A 17318-nucleotide genomic window follows, 5' to 3' on the forward strand; every position below is an offset into this window, starting at 1 on the left:
AAAATGATGCAAGCATTACGAAAAAAAAAAGCATCACATACGCATTTCAAAAAAATTTATTTTTCAAATGAATACGGTTCGTTTACAATACATCCAGCTTGATGGTATCTAAAGCCAGTAGAGATCTGATGACTGTTGTGTGTACTATACACAGTCGTACAGAGGTTACAGATGCCTACGAGAGGGAAGGAACAGTGAAAGAAGTTGACATTTTACTGTGCTGGAAAGAAAGCAACTCTTGCAACAGGTAGAAAATTTTGGCAAGAACAATTTGTCTGGAAAGGGAGAATGGGCAGAGACACCGCTTCTGCTTAGCAAGTACATCTCAAAACACACCGACACATGGTTTCCCTCCCACCCCACACGGTTGCAGCCCACATCCGCAATACAAATAGGCACACATGGTCAAGATGGTTAAGTAAAAATAAAGGCTTTTTACCAGTTTGTCTGCCATCCATCTACAATCTATTTGTGCAACGTCTCAAGTCACAGCTCTACTTTATTCTTGAAACAATTCCCTTTTGCTTTGAAAACCCCCAGTACCTTCACGGTGGGAACACATTCAAGTTCCTGCTCAAGCAATGGTAACACCAGAACGAGAGGGGAGCAGTTACCAGCATAAGAGAAAGAGCAAGACATACACATGGAAGGGAATCTCAATCCACCGGACTGGTTTATTAGAATTTTATTCTGAAAAGAAATCCCAAACAGCACAATTTTTTTTTTAATTTAAACATACGGTATTAAATATGCAAAATTTATATGCACAACATTGCTTCCAGCGGTCTCCTAAACAAATACAGCTCGGATCACTAGCAATGTTTATGGCACACACTATGCCACCTGAGCCACCTTCTCCTGAAGATACTTTAATACCCATATTGGCTCATAACTGAATGCTACCAATTACCGTAAAAGCTTTAAAGTAATAACCGGCTGATAGACAATGTTCTTATCTATGATCAGACACCTCCAGGCCACGTAAACAGCCTAGTTTTTCCCCACGACAAGCAACAACACTATTTATCCACCAATAGGTGACCTGGGGAAGCTTAACTGCTTAGACCAAGGGAAGAAACAAGAACATAACAGACAGGAGGATCTGTACCCTGTGAGCCCAAAGTGCGTCTCCTAACCTGTGAAACGCAGGATCTGTACACCAGTGTCGCTGGTCATGGCAGTAGGGGCTGGGCAACGAGCCTGTAAAATCAACATTTGAGATCAAAACCTCGTTCTGCCAACTCTATTGCTGTGCTGAGGTTAGCTTTTCAAAACTGCCTGCAAAACAGACACAAAATGCAACGTTCTAGAAGCAGGTTTTTCCTACAGGAAAACAACATTAAGTTGTCTCAAGGCTAGATTCAACACTGAAAACTGCAGAAATGAGAACATTTTGCTGAAGAATAGAAATCCAAGTCCAAAGAAAACTAAAAACTATAGCCACAGGAGGAAAGTGATGTACAAAACCGAGTACCCAAAAGAAGCCATTCTTCACTGCAAAGTTGCCAGAAGTCAGAAGACAAACTTCATCTCTAGCAGTCTTCCTCTCACTGAGTTTTTTTGGCATTCAATTTTCCTCACCAGTTAAAGAGCACTACTCAAGTTTCCACTTTGCTGGCACACCATCAGGTTCAAAAACTTCAAAAGGTCCTTTAAATCTAGCATTGCTCCAGCGGGTATTACTTTGCTATTATGTCTGAGTGAACACTAACCGGCAAGACATGGATTTTCTATCAAAGAAACTGGTTTTGAATATATTCAAGAGATTTGCAAGTGTAAGCATAATTAAAGTTTATTAGTAACTATTTTAATAGCTAATTTTTGCACACCTGTACTTAAGTGGGTTGTGGACCTGTGATTTATGGGCTAGCATAGCCCTAAACTCAACATATAGTCATATTTTTCTGTGTTGCTAGATAGTATTACAGTAGGTATTAATTTTCCAACTGCCAAATGTGCTTGAAAGACCTATATAATTCTCTGCAATGAAAAAAACCCCTTTCATTTAAATAAACTTGCCCTCTGACAGTCTGTTTTACAACAACTGGATTACCTTAAAAGAAAGCAACAGGTAAACATCATGGGACTAATCCCAATGGCCTTCCTCGGGCAGAGCTGTGATGAGAAGTAAAGAGCACAGGCTCACGTCCGAGACGGACTCCAAACAGAACCGTATGAATTGCAGATGCAAACTTGCAAGAAGGTGCACAGGTTTGTATCAAGAAGTTAGCACTTCCACAACATGATTCCTCCTCAGAACAGCTAATAGCTAGCTCTCGTAAGGCGATGTGAATCATTATGAACATTTTCTAGATAGGGTGAAAAATGAGGCAGAATCGTTTACCCGAGGTCAGAGAGGGAACCCATTTCAGAGCCAGCTTTGATACCAGAGTTCCTGGCTGGATAACTCATCAATATCTCAAAGCTGCATAAAATATAACCTATTTGAAAAGCTCTTCCATTTTGGTCTGAAAATCCGCCTTTTTAACAGCTTTAAGCCCAAAGTAGCATCTAAGGACACAGGTGCTTACTTCTGCACAGCATACAGTCTACAACAGCCTTCCCTCTACTAGTACCTCGATACCAGAGGATGGGGGATCTTTTCTCCCCTCGTACCACTTTGCTAACTCTTTCCATACCCAAGAGACCATACGATTTTCTACGCAGACATCACTACCCTCAGCTGCTGGCAAACTGGTTCTTGAAGAATTATCTGTGATGTTTAATCCTCACCTCCACGTTCCCACTTAATCAGACCTCTGCACTGCTCCCTGACATTCACTGGACAACATTCTTCATGTCCTTACAGCCACCAAACGGGGGTGGGGGGAAGAAGCAATGGAGTGTATGGAAAGCTCTAGGAGCACAGTAAAGAGTGAAGACATTACTGGACAGGCAACATTCAAATAAAGGCAGAATTAATGATTCTCATTAGACAGAGAAACATATCAAGGTTAAATTTTATTTTAAAAATTGCAAGTCTACCAGGAATTATGTTTATTTGATGACATTACTTTCCAGAAACCACTTATTTTAAAAGCTTCTCCTCTCTGGGTAGTTCTAATTCACAAATAATTCAGGGCTCACTTCGATTAAGTAATTCAACGCAAAACCAACTCCATTCTGACCAAGGACTTCAAGCTTTAAAAACAGTGCTAGAAAAATACTAACCATCCTACCAATGCAAACACAAGTTTTTCCACCTCTGTTCTTGATCAGAAAAAGGCACATGCTTGCTCTCAGCGAGTTCAAGTCTGACACAAACCGTTCAGGACACCTAAGCTAATGTTTGATGTTCCCATCAATCTCCCTGAAGGGCTTGAGCTGACCACAGCTTACCTGACATCCACCCAACTCCTACCCAGTCCTTTATTTCTACAGGCAGTTGCTTTCATCACCATTGCACTACCACCGCCCCCCACATCCACAGCTGATTTACCTTCCACACGGCTACAGCATCCTCAACGCAGCTAACTCTATATAGGCAGCGGAGGGAGAGTGATCCTGCGTAAGGGAACAGGGAGGTAGGTAAGAGCTAAGAGCAGAGCAACTGTAGTGCTACAGCAAAATAAACTCTACAACTGCCTGCTGCTGTTTTTCTTGGTAGCCAGGCACACTTCAGTGTGAACTGCATGAAAACTGCAACCAGAAATCTATCAGAGCATCTATGTTTTATGGAGGGGTCGGATATTGCTCACAAAACCCCTTGGCTCCGTTGTTTCTAATAGCACCGATCTACTGGAACTTTTATCTGTTTCGACCAAGTAAGGTAGCTTCAACGTTTAGACACAAAACACAGTTTGATTTAACTATACAGCTGTTACAGGCACTGCCACCCACCTGCATCTCAGCACAGTCCTTTTAGGAGGTGAACAGGCACTCTTAAAAAATACGGGAAAATGCTTTTCCCCTCACGTGTTAGTTTTTGAAGTAGTCATGTGGGGTCTTTTTGGGTAAACTGTGGATGCAAATATACAGGTTCACAAGGCTCTAGCAGCATGAGCTTTTTTCAGTATATTCAGTTTTTTCAATATGAAGACAAGTTTCCTCCTTGCATTTTTTTAGAGCTTTCTGTTGGCTTAATAGCACAGTCACCACTACCACTTCTCCTCTTCATAAAACATATAGCTGAGTCAGTTCAGTTTTAGGATTAATCCCAGCACGATTTACTATGAGTAGCATCAATTACAGCAAATCCTCAGTCTCAAACTTTGCCAGGAAGGAGGATGAATTAAAACTATCCATGTGCACTAGGTTGTTGGGTTTTTTTGGTATTGTTTGTTGTTTGGTTTGTTTTTTTTTTTTAATTTGAAGTATTTTAATAGTGTCTACATCTTCAGCTGTTTGTTAGCTTGTATTTAAATCGGATACTTTAAAACATCATGCACCCTCCAATGAATGCAACAGAAACATACAGAACATTTCTACTGTAATTAAACCCATGTGTGCTACAGTTCATCATCACCAAGGCAAGACTTCTAGGAAGAGATCTGTGCCCAACACAAACCTGCATCGTCAGATGCAAGTCCATTTAATTTCTTTTGATAGAAAGAAGAGGCAGCAACTTCCTTCTAAATTTCAACAGCTTCAGTATTAGCTAAATGTAGATAGAAAATAAACTGGTTGATAGGCAAGGGAAGAGATGGAGAGTATTGCTGCAAACAAGCTGATGGTGCAAGATTTTTGGCCCGTTTTAGTCTAAAAGATAAAAACGCCTACTACTAAAAGGGACAGAAGACACAGTTTTGGCTCAGAATTTAGACTGAAAAAATGCTTTCTAAATCCTAGCCTAACAACGTTAAGAAATTTGGAATATAAAATAATTTATCATCATTGCAAGCTTAAATACCAACAAAGTGGCATTGGGTGCTGTAATAAGACAAGAAAGTTGGTAACAAACTACAAGAAACATCAGTTCATTTCTCTAAGTTGAATCAGAAGAAATCTACACAGCAAAAGGTACTTGATTCATAGTCTCTGTGGGTAGCATAAGCGGGAGTGCTATATTGCGCATTCATCTGGCAGCATCCCTTTCAACAAAGAGGTGTGGGCAACTCCAAACAAGGGTCACTGCCCCACGCTGGGACTGTGTACCCTAAATATTTCGTTGATCGTGTCCAAATTAATAGATGTCAAAAAGCTCTGCTTATTCCTAGAAAAAGTCCAGACACGAACATATTACTGCGAAGATACCACTTGCAATTAAAGTGGGAGTTTTGCGCTTAAGCTCCTGATACTCAAAAATATCCTGACTGACATCAAGTTATTCTACATCTTAAATGCCCAATACAGTATGAACAGTAATAAAACAAACACAAAGTAATTTTAGTTTTAAAAGAAATAAGGTACCAATTAAAGTAGTCTGTCTATCAAGCTGTTTCATTCAGTCTCCTCTCAAACACGACTAGTTAAGCTGACTTTGGAGAAGAAAAACAGAACATTCAGAAACTTCTCCCACCTAAAAATAAGCGTCAAAAGCAACATACGGACCAGACACACAGACCTATGAGCTGCACACAGATTACCAATAAATATATGGAAACACCACAATAAAGGACAAGGTTCGTCATAAAAGAAAAAAGTCTGATAACTGCTATTAAGACCATTACAAAAATGAAAGTTAAGTGTATTTTTTGCAGGCATGTGCAAGCACATTACAGTGTAATCAAAGCAGAACTTTGCTATTATTATTACTTTATGCAGCATTACAAGGTTACTGAGGTGCAGTGTTTAATAGTCTAGTCTACAGCTTTTCCTGACCGGAGGAATGCTCACCAAACTCACTATGGACCCACACCCTCTTCAACCATCTGAGTGGGGCAGCATCCCCCACCCCACCAAGCTGCTCCCCATCCAGAGTATCAAAACTCCCAGCTAGGAATTACAAGTCCCACTGATACATGCACATCACTCCTTTAAACACATAAGCCACGTGAGGTCTGCTCACAGCAGGACTGACCATCTTGTAAGTCTTCAGACAGCTTTCCGTTTGTCTACTTCATCTTTGGGAGCCTGCTACATCTAAGAGACGACATCCTTCAATAGCTATGGATTCCCTTTCAGCACTAACTACATCGCCCCAAGAGTCCCATGCTGTCACTTCTACACCCCCCCACCCCCGCCCCCCCACCCCCTCAATGTGAAGAGGTAAATTGCATTGACTAAATCAAAACCGATTCTAGCCTGCCAGCTGAATTTGGTGATCGCTCCTCAATGCCTCTCCCTCCGAATGAAAACACCTTCCTGGTTATTCTTGGTCCTGACTCAGAGAAGCTGATGCTTGAAAGTACCTGAAAGATACCATCAAACACTTGGCATTTTCAATAATTTATCTTAAATTTTCAGCCATGTACAACTGGAAAATAAAAATCTACAGCACCATCTTCTAAAAAGGCACTTTCTGAGGACTGTCTTGCTTAAAAAAAATAAAATCACTCCAAGTTTTAAACAGTGGAACTGATTTGTTTTAAAAGGACCCTATGTTAACTACCCGTGTTAGGTGAGGGGGTACCTCAGACAAGATTTGAAAAGGCCAGGGCACGTGGGATGGAAAGTGGATGGAGTCTCTCCATCAACACCCTTGTTTCTATAAAACTGATGCTTCGGTATTTTCCTTCGCAAGCCTCTCCCTTGCAATTCCTTCCCCTCCATATGCACCTTTGCCTACTCAGGGACAACAATTTGGTTTTGTTTTAGTGTTATAGGGATCGGGATTCTTGAGACTCTGCTAGGGAGGTAAAATGTAGCATCCTGTACCCATCTCGTTCATACCTCAACTACAGAAAGTACAAAATCTTCTACTAGCAGAAAGCATCAATTAGCTCAAGCTCTAACCATTATCTTTTCAGGTTTACAAAAAAACGATGAGTGAACTGGCTAAAGTGAGGTTTTATTTAAACATGTGCCGAAACAAAAGTGATATCCTAACACCCAGTATCAATCTAAAGTACCATCTTTGGGTAGAAAAGACAGACAGCAATCTTGCCCTTTGACATCCCTACAGATTTTTTCACTAGATGCAATCAACCTGCCAGTAGCAGCCACAAAACTCCACAGCACTGAAAGGGACAGAGTATCTGCCTGGCGTGACCAGAGACTAAGATGGCCATTTAGAAATAACAATCTCCAAAAACTGAATTTAGTTTCAATGTACATAATCCGAGCTTTTGATTCCTTGGTTATAAAAGTGCTTCGAGTAAGGTTCTAAACCCTCAGTTCACAAAACGGGGAAAAATACCAAAAGAGGACAAGATATGAAGAAAGTATTAAAAAAAGGCCTCAAGCTTTTTTAAGTGTAGGCTGAGCTTGGAATTTCACCAGAGCGGACTTCAAGACTAGTAGAAAACTAGTATTCATAGCTGGAATTTGTACAGAAGATGACTATCTGGTATCTTATGTTGAGCATTTTATAGGACAAAAATTTGCACATGAAGAAGTGAAAACAGTTTAGGACCAATAGCATCTTGAAATAATTTGACTGACAACTTTCAGAAACCCATTTTACTCCTGAAAACCATTTCTGTGGCCAAACAAACTTCCAAAAGGATGCCAGAATGAACCCTATAAAAATAACTTTTGGATGCGTTTAACCAGATTACACACTGAGCAGTAACACAGCAATCCTGAGTAAAATGGCCACAGCTGAAGTGTCCTACAAAGGAAAAAAGCTACTTACAGTGGAGTCAGTCATTCTGTTAGCAGATGTTGCGAGTTGAACGCCTCAACTACAAAACGCTCTACTTGTCTCCAAATCTGGATCTACTAGTCACCAGATCGCAGGTTTCGGCAAGGCTTTCTGCTAGAAAAAAGTTACGAGAAGCACTGCCGCCAGCCCCGGGGAGCGGTTCCCGCTGTTGGCACAGCACCAGCGCTGCAGCTGCAGGTCTGTACGGCCGATACACTAAGGCTGCTCCTTCCCCAGTCCAGCCCGGGGGCCCTTGTGCGTGCTCCCACCACGGAAGCAATTAGTGGCACTTGTTAAGTACAAGTGAGGTCTCGGTGCAGTTAAACTGGTACAGTGTCTTAGGAGACGGGAACCGTTTTTCTAGATAGGCATAAAAACGAGGCCAGTATGTCTGCAAAGTAGAACTGTCAGCCTTTGCCCATGTCCCTCTTTGGACTATATACAGACAGCTCCCAGCAAGAGAGGGGGATCTGGTATGCCACTCAAGATTTCCCCAAACAGCACATAAAATTTGAGATTTTTTTTTCTTTTTAAAGGAGAGCAGGTACAAAAATAAAAGAAATCCATATACTCTGAAAATATACTGGAAACTGCCACCACAGATGAGGTACCATTTATCCCGACCCCCCACCCCCAAACTGCAAACATCAAAATATATATGTTTTTAAACAAAGGAGGAATATCTGGCTATTTAATCTCAGTTAAAATGACAGCACCCTTTGTTACACTTGATATTTCACACCATTAATTCTCTTTTGAAAAAAACAAGATATCTAACTAACCTTGATTCCTTGCTTATCTCCTCATTCCTTAGTGCAGTAATTGTCCATCTCCATTTAAATAAATATAGCAGCTACAGCATCATAAATGTGTGGCCCTCACAACGCCAGTAACTTGATATCGTAATACAAATAAGTATCGGCACTTTACGTAGATATTTGCAAAACCAAGAATAAAGATTAAAACGTCCAAATACTCTTCACATGAAAACCAGGTAAAATGCTAGCTCGACAAGTAATTTAACTCACTTTCCCAATGAAATTTCTTTTAATTTTTTTTTTTTGGTGAAAGTAGCAAGCAAAAAAGCTTCTCAAATCATAGTCACTGAGTACAGGCAGGATAAGAAGCATACAGCATCTTTGAAAGGAACATTAAAAGACTTTTAAAAAGGAATTTTCATTGAAATGCCAGAAATCCACAAGTCTTTGTAAAATAGTTTTTTTCAAAAAAATTCTGTTTTAAAACAATTTTCTGTAAAAAGCCTAACCTGAACCTTTTATAAACAGAACTGCTAGCTAGAATGCTTCTAAGAGAAAACTGTCAGGTCACAGACGAAGAGAAACATTTGAGAGACTTATTCGGAAACCATCTTGCTCAAATTATTTTGTTACACTGACCTCCCTGCAGCAGGTTTATCTGAAGGCGCTGAAAGGTAAGTGCATTAAGAAGTCAAAGAGCGTGGCTGGGCCAGTCCCGGCTCCATGGGTGCAGCTGGCGAAGGCGTGCGGCTCCCAGGACCCCAGAGACTCTCAGACACATCAGGGTCTGCCGAGTCTCCCTCCATCACCCTCCCACCTCCTCTACAGGGACCCCCAAGCCACTAGCCAACTGCCCACTGTCACGACTATTTCCAGTGCAATTTTAGCTTTGCAAAGTTAGTCTTTTTACATTATCTTCCTTGATATTGGGAGATAAAATATGTATATACACTAACGGTTTAGTAAAGCTCTTTGAGACAGTGTTGTGAACAGCACTACATACATTTCAATACAATATACAAATGCACAAAATACAGTACTTTGTTTTCTGGCAGAAAAAATGGGGGAGATTCACGTCTGTGGAAGCAAAATGGGCTCAGATTTTAGGCTCAAAATACAGTATATTGGCAAACAGCGGATTTCGTGAGAATGACAGGAGATAAGCTACTTATATCAACCCACTGGTTTTCATGTGGAGAGCAGGTGGAGTTCAGAAGGGCTGGGATAACAGCAATGCCCATACAAACGATCTGCAGTATATATACTATGAACCAGTGCAAATAAAAACAGTCAAAAATGCAGTTCACGAGTTTACAAAGTGCAAAACTCCCCAGTCCCCTCATTGAATAAATGCTCGTCTCTGACATCTTAAATATTGTCTTACCTTTAAAGTGGAATGAAAGAGTCCCATTAATTTGTTTCACATTTCAGTGATTTAACATGTTAGAACTATCCCAGCCCTCTTTATTTGCAAAGTGAAATGAAGTTACCAATAACTTAATTTTAAAAGGAAAGTCATTATCAAAGAGGAAAAAAGCCTAAAAACTTTTAATTCCAGACATTTTACTGATGTCAAATAGATTTAACTAAGCATGTAAAAACTTAGATCTTAATAAAAAACCCCTTCCATTTAATTCAAATATCCTCCACATTTCGAAGCCAAAAATACGGCCAATTCCTTTGTTAAATCAAAACACTGCAGTGACAAGTAAAGCTTGCAGAATTCTAGAAGCATTTTTGCTATTTTTTGATTTAAAAAAGGAAAATTCAAGATTCCTTCTGACTATAAAACTTTCCTTTCAAAATTAAGGCTTTTACTTTGTCCTTTTAAAATCATGGAGGTGTCCATTCTTCCACAGTTAGTGGTACAAACACTGCTTTAGTACAGCTCAATGGACACAGTTTTTCTTTAGAACGCTTATTGCACTAAAAGATAGCAAAACAAGTTGTCAGTTTTTAAAAAATAAACATGGTTACATTTCTAAAAAATAAAAGTTGATGTTGACCATATGTTCTGTAATAATTAAATTAAAGCATTATTATTACTCTAATAAATATAAAAGAAACAAAAGGAAGCTAAACTTCAAAAACACATACATATGAAATCACATTAAGGTGTGAGAGGCAGCAAGTAAACTAGCATTTTTCTTTTTTCCAAAAAGACCTTAGCTCTAAAGTTTCAGTTCTGGTGTTTACTATATGTAATCCCATAAAACTTGGGACATCTGATCTCATGTGAAGCTTCAACATATTTGACTTGCCAGATAGAAAATAATTGAAACTTTTGGACTAGGTAAAACAGCAGCTTTAGTAAATTCACCAGGGAGCAAGAAGAGTTTGGATCACTACTGCCTGCACGTAATACCACTAGCTTCTTTGCTTTTTAAAAGGGAACTATTGGAGCTGAGAACTCCAAAGCTGTGAAGAAAGACACAAAGGCAGCAGTTGGCTAAATTATGTTCAAATTATTGGATTAGTGTGCAAAACTTCTTCCCCTTCCTCAATTTTTTCTAGCTAGTGCTGTACATTCAAATGTACTTGGATATGTTCACATTCGAATGCTTGATGGCAATATTGAGAGAAAGATTCCTCAATGCAGTGGGGTAAAAAACTTAAATTAATTTTTTTTTTTTGCACACTTCCCTCCCCAAACAATCATTGTGATTGTTCCTATAAAGGTGGTTTGCTTTTTTTTTTTTTTGAAATTACACCATCAATTTTTTAACTTTTTTTTTTTTTGCAAAGATAGTTGTGCTGCCGAGCAACTTGAGGTAAAGGCATAAGAGGGTTAAACTACGAGAAACTAAAAAAAAAAAGATGGCGGTGCTTCTGCGCCAAAAAAGCGGTTGGCTGGTTTCGTATTGCATAATAGTGCTGTGTTCCTCGATGAAGTAAACAATCTTCCTTGTGTCAATTTAAGGGTTAGCCTCTCGCCCCTGCACAGTGTCAACTTCAGCATGATCGGAGGCACACCCCATAAACCAACCCCACTGAAAACATACATTGTATGTGGCTTAATTTTTCAGTTCTTCCTTTCAGTGAGTATGCTCCCATTTTATTGACTTAAGCGAAGTACATCGTGCGTAAGGTGTCTTGGTGAATTTGTACAGCCTTCGCGAGGGCCTGTGGATCTCTCCCATTGCTTTGTCCTGAAACATGGCTTCCTTCAGCACTGCAAGAAAACAAGACGACGACAAGCAAGGCTGTAAATCATATTAATTTGGATCAAAAAGCCACCCTGACATCTCTTCAACATTGAGGAGAGCAACATGGCAATAGTAATACTGAGAAAAATCAGGATACTGAGAAAAATCTACTTGTCTATTCACCAGCAACCTCAAGGCTTTTGACAAATCTCTTTACCTTAGCTGCTCAGCTTGTTCATCTAAAAATAAGCCTGTTACAAATATATTGATGGCTTGATGGTTATAAAATACTTCTGACGTACAAAGCAGGGTTAGGTAAGTGGAAGGCACTTAACATTTGCTCGATTCATGACTACTCTAATTCTAGAGCAAAAAACTAAATGTGTGGCTTGATTCCCTCAGACCATGTCAAAGTAATAAGAGAATACTTTATTAAACTAAACTCAATTCTTTTAATCTAAGTGTTATTCAGTAGAATCCACCAACCCACTCCTGTCTGACACTAAGCAGCAGCTGTCAGGAATGATTATCTTAAGACTACTCCCAGAGGTAACAGAAATTAACTGCAAAATGAGCAGTAATTATCTACAGTCAGATGGTTTTATGCCCGACAATGGAGCAAAGACCAATAGGGACAAAAACTTAAGCACACATTTTCATTTACCTGTCATGTTCTTTGTCCACGAGATGGTATCGTGCTCTGAATGCTACCAGATGAGCATAATACGCTGGTGCAGGTATAGAAACCGATCGTGTACAGCGCACATATGTGTGGCAGAGCTGGTAAGTCAGCAGCTGAAGTTCATCTGCAGTAAAACAGTTATCATCCCACAAAACATGATAGTGTGAGGGACGGCTGGTACCCTAAGAAGAAGGGAACATGAATTCACTTATCTGGCTTTTCCATACAATCAAGTCAGATTTTTAAGTTCAGAAAGGGCCAGACTATCTAGTCTGAACTCCTACATAACAGCAGCCAAAGAAAATTCAGTCTTATGTCAGCCCTAAATGTGTTCAAAGATGAATAGGAGTCTAACATTCACATGATTATGTTACTCTAATTATTCTTGCTTGCAAAAAAACCCACATGCCTTCTAGATAAGCCTCAACAATCAAAACCTGTTCCCAACATGACTAAACCATTATTACACTACCTCTTAACTACCTTCAATTAAAACTGTTTCTCACCAAGACACATTTCCCAGAGAAATAACTGCTGCTTTTAACTCTCTCCAATTCCTTAGCACCCTAATTTAAAGTATGAACACCAGAAACAGCTCAGTATTTCAGAAGTTACCTGTCGAGTTCTACCCCAAAACACACACTTCCTTACTTCTACACAATGTCATCTTTCCTACAGGTTCAAGAGTTGCATTGCTCTTTGGCATTATGCTGAATCAAATTTTTACATGTCACTCCTGTCAAGGTTCCCTCCAGATACATGCGTTCACCATCAGTACTTCAACGTTTCCTTATAGCTCATTAACCAGTACTGAATACTGAGTACAGTTCTTAGGAACTCTTAAAAGTTCTCTATCAAATGATTGACTTGCACTTGCTCTGAAAGACACTCTTTTGGAGTGAACACTCCTCTTCCCTCCAGCCTCCCCCCACAAAAGGTGTGAGGCACTAGAGTTAAAACTTACAGTGTAACTGAATTAGGTCAATAGTTGTATTTTAACCAGGCTAGAAGTCTCTCTTTTTAAAAATATATTTGTATATATATAAAAAGGTAGCAATTTATTGTGGCTTGCTATATTAAAAACAATGAGCTGCAACTACATCTGGCATTTCTGCTTCAACTTATATTGACACTATTTTTTTTCCAAGGGGCCAAAAACTAGCTTGCCCAGACCTAGCATGAAGATATACATCTAAGTGGAGAAAAGCAGCAGAAGTTTTGAACTCCTTAATAAAAAACATGGCAATGATTCAAAACTTGAAAAGAAAACATGCCCACCAAACCTAAACAAAACTTATGACGATGTGGTCAGACTGACATAAAAATTTGAAGAGTTAATTTTTTTCCATTTTTAAACAATATCCTGATACAATTTTTGGCATTAAGTTGACTCTCCACTGTATTGCTGGCAATAACACCACATTGTTGGATTTAATTTCCATAGCCTGTAATTCACTAGTCTGCACTTAGTCAGCAAATAATCAAACATTGCCTTCAGTCCTTCAAACTGTTTACATTTGAAAACTTGATTCAACGTTAATTTCATTGTGGCTATAAACAATAAAAGTAGAAGTTTTATTTTCAGAAATAACAAAGGCACAAAATAAAGTGACCTCTTTAAAATAAACTTAGGAAAGCATCACTTACCATCAATGCAAGTTTTAAAGGTGTAGCAGAGACCACCTCTTAAGCAAATAATACTGTTAGTCCCACAACACTGTGATACCTCATAAAACTGAGCTAAATGACATTTCCCTACTAAATAACTGTGAACTATAACTGTAACTATAACTATAAACTGTAAACACAACTGTCACAAAAGGGAGAAAAATAACATGTTCTAAATTCACATTTACTTACAAAGAAACAATCATACCTGTATTCCAGCATGGCTACAGAGGTAAAAATCAAACTCATATGGATGTGTAATGTCCGTATCCACAGTTGTTCCAGCTGGAATATTGCCACTTCGTCCAACCTAGAGAAAAGGTTTTGTTAAAAAGTGCAGCTAAGAACTGTTTATACATCTCAACTGTAATTAAAAATAGAAGTTTCTATTCAACACATGCAAGGTTTCAGTGAATGAACTGCCTCAGTTACTGTTTGGAATGTGTCAATACAGCAACCTAGGATTTTGACAAGGACGCTGTACGGCTCCACCATCTCAACGCAGAACATTGCACCTACAGCACTTCAGAACTGTCAATCTCAGAAAGACAGAAAAGCTGCACATACATTTGTATTTAGAATAGTCAGCCTGAGGTTGGATCGACTCACTCAGAAGAATAGAAAAGTTCAGGGTTCCATCATGTTTTATTTTCTTCTACTACAATTGCTGTAGACCTGGTCCTAGTTAGTTACATGAATGTTAGCTATAGTTATAGTTCACTGACAAAGACTAATGGACTACTTTTTTTTTTTTATTAACATAGTCAAGGTCAATGATTTTTCAACTTGGGGCCACATTTTATGCTTATCAACCCAACATCTTCCCTGAATGCAAAGACAATTGACAGAGAAGCCCATGTTAATATTTTCTCCAGCAGCATAAGTGCTTGACATCAAGCTTTTCACATAAGGCTACTATGAGAGAGGGCAGTGATTACCCTTTCTGTTCTGTCAGCACAGAACAATCGTGTATGATGTCGCTTCTGCACCACAATATAGGTTATTCCAGGCTGGTAATCTTTCTCCAAACTGATGCAGGCTTCTCTAATGGCTAGCAGTTCGTAATACAAAACCTACAAGCACAAGAACAGAGTAGTTTGTTTTCCTTCCATTGTATTCTACACACAATACCTAATAAACAGTTTGTAGTTAACACTTAGTGCAACTTTGCCGCACAGTTAGCAATCTTAGGAAGTACTTAGAAATACAGTGTTTCCCAAGTTCTAAGACCTCTCCTTCCCAGACAGTGAAGAAGTTGCCACTTTTCTTACCCAACGTGCTTAAGAAATTCTCTCCTTAAAAGTCTCAATTATTTTGTGGTATCTTGGTGCAAATGTAGGCAACTCAAACAGCACAGCTATTCAAATATTACAAGTGGAGTTATTATGTAGCAACACAGTCCTTCAAGAAACCCACAAATGAACCAACCTGTCGAAACTGTCCTTCAGAGACCCCGTCCCTATAGAATATGATACGTGTGGGCTTGAACCGTGTTGACTTGTAGAACTGGATGAGAAGCTCTCTCACCATGGAGGCTAGATCTTGGATGATTTCCTGCCGGGGTCGCTGAACTCTCACCGTGGCACAGTACCGGCTTGGATGAGCATCCATACTACCTACAACCTTCAGGGGAAGATTACATGAGTAAAGACTTCAAGATCAAATCTATACTCCCAAAAAATTAAAATAGCAGAAAAGCCAAGAAGAACAATTTTCAAGTAAAAAATGCTTATGTTAGAACAACCACAGTAACATTTTTAACTGTAACTTGTAGTAGGTACAGGTTTGAACTCTTTTTGAAAAGAGTTATAAAACTTGCGCTCCAAGCACCCTGAAATGCATCTGCAGAATTGGGGTCTCCCCCGCTGCTGACAGCACACTAATGCATATTCTGATAATCCAGACACAGCCATTTTTTCTTTGAAGTTTTCTCACCTTTTACACAGAGAAACACTTCAGTTTGCCTTAGTTACTTTAAGTAAGGACACAGTTTCCATAACTGCAGTCAATGCCAAATAAAATACCAAGGGGACAAAATAGGAAGGGACTGACCAAGCATCCAACCACCACCTTGATCTCCTGGACTGTACCAACACAAAAGGTAAGAAGCATCAAAAGCATTCCTGCCGAACCAGGCCTTTTTTATATTTTTTAAAGGGAGAAAAATGTAATTAATGTTATTAACTAACATCAAAGCTGCATTATTTCCTTTAGAATATTTTTGCAGAAATATATTATTTAACATGACTGCCATTTTACCTTGATTTAAAAATTAAAAACTAAGAAAACAGTCTAAAGTATCAAGCAGTGTTTTTCTTTTAAAGACATGATTTTTAATAACACTGGGAACGTGTACAAAGAACTGGCATAAGCCCTGAAATATATTTGACATAGACATAGTCCATGAGTTGCATTTACTATTCTAACATTTACCTAAGATGAAAAAACAATGCTAATTTGATAAAACTTACAGCAGCTATTGAAGGCTTCTTTCCATCTCCAGCAGGAGGGTGAGTGACATCAGCTCCCAAAAAGATCACTGGCTGCTGGAACACAGAAGGTCTTCAAAAAGAAAAAAGTGCTAAGTCACACTTGTAGATGAACAGTTGGCACAAGGTTATTGCTCAATATGGGGTTTTGTTTATATTTCAGCTAAGCTGCACAGAGAAGCCTTCTTATCAGGTACTCTGGCCAAACCTAAACAATGAAATCTTTGTGCTCAAGATGTGAGCTTCAAAACCACCACAGCAGTCATTCCAAAATAAACTGCCATTGAACTGTGGCATGATTCTAGTGGAGAAAAGCCACAGACCTACACATGAACAGTACAGACGGCTTCTTACAGAAACTATCATTCTACAGGATGATTACACTAGCCATGCAACAAATGGCTGGATGCAGTAGTGCACACATTATTCTGGCTTACAGGATTTAAGGAGCAGGATGGTCTCCCAGTGCCTTTAAAATATTCTTCCATACACCACTGGACTCCAAGCTCTCAGGAAAGAATTCTTAAGACTTGCACTCCAAAAGTTTTTCTGGCTTGCTACCTTGCATTATGCATATTTCCGCTCAAGGAACAGGTATGCTCTAGTAAAGGTTAGAGTCAATCCAAATTTCTGCTCTTCAGGACTGAGAGACTTGTGCTTCTCCAGAATGATCCAGAAACGAGCACACATGGGTTGGACTTCTCAAACCTTCTCACTGAAGGCATCAAAGCAATTGGAGCACACATTCAAATAGAGCTTAGAGACCAGCTATGAACAAGTGTGAGCTGAATTACTCAGACTATTACAGTGAGAGAAGATGCCTCCAGTGTTCTTCTACCCTCATTAACATTGGTATGTCCAACAGTTATATTCTGTGATGTGTTGTATGCT

At 39.2% G+C, this 17318-nt stretch overlaps 1 protein-coding gene across 1 annotated transcript in view; it reads right to left on the minus strand.

Annotated features, from left to right (window-relative positions):
• Positions 1 to 41: 41 nt before the first annotated feature.
• The window catches only part of AGO3 (argonaute RISC catalytic component 3), a 42814-nt gene continuing 25537 nt past the window's right edge, over positions 42 to 17318 (minus strand). The window contains exons 14-19 of the mRNA XM_069802888.1: positions 16410 to 16500; positions 15367 to 15561; positions 14877 to 15011; positions 14147 to 14248; positions 12253 to 12452; positions 42 to 11614 (exon numbers count right to left, since the gene is read on the minus strand). Coding sequence (XP_069658989.1) covers positions 11506 to 11614; positions 12253 to 12452; positions 14147 to 14248; positions 14877 to 15011; positions 15367 to 15561; positions 16410 to 16500 — 832 coding nt within the window. The 3' untranslated portion in view covers positions 42 to 11505. The remainder of the gene's footprint in view (positions 11615 to 12252; positions 12453 to 14146; positions 14249 to 14876; positions 15012 to 15366; positions 15562 to 16409; positions 16501 to 17318) is intronic.

The sequence above is a fragment of the Haliaeetus albicilla genome, chromosome 16, assembly GCF_947461875.1.
Source record: "Haliaeetus albicilla chromosome 16, bHalAlb1.1, whole genome shotgun sequence".
Classification (NCBI taxonomy): domain Eukaryota; kingdom Metazoa; phylum Chordata; class Aves; order Accipitriformes; family Accipitridae; genus Haliaeetus; species Haliaeetus albicilla.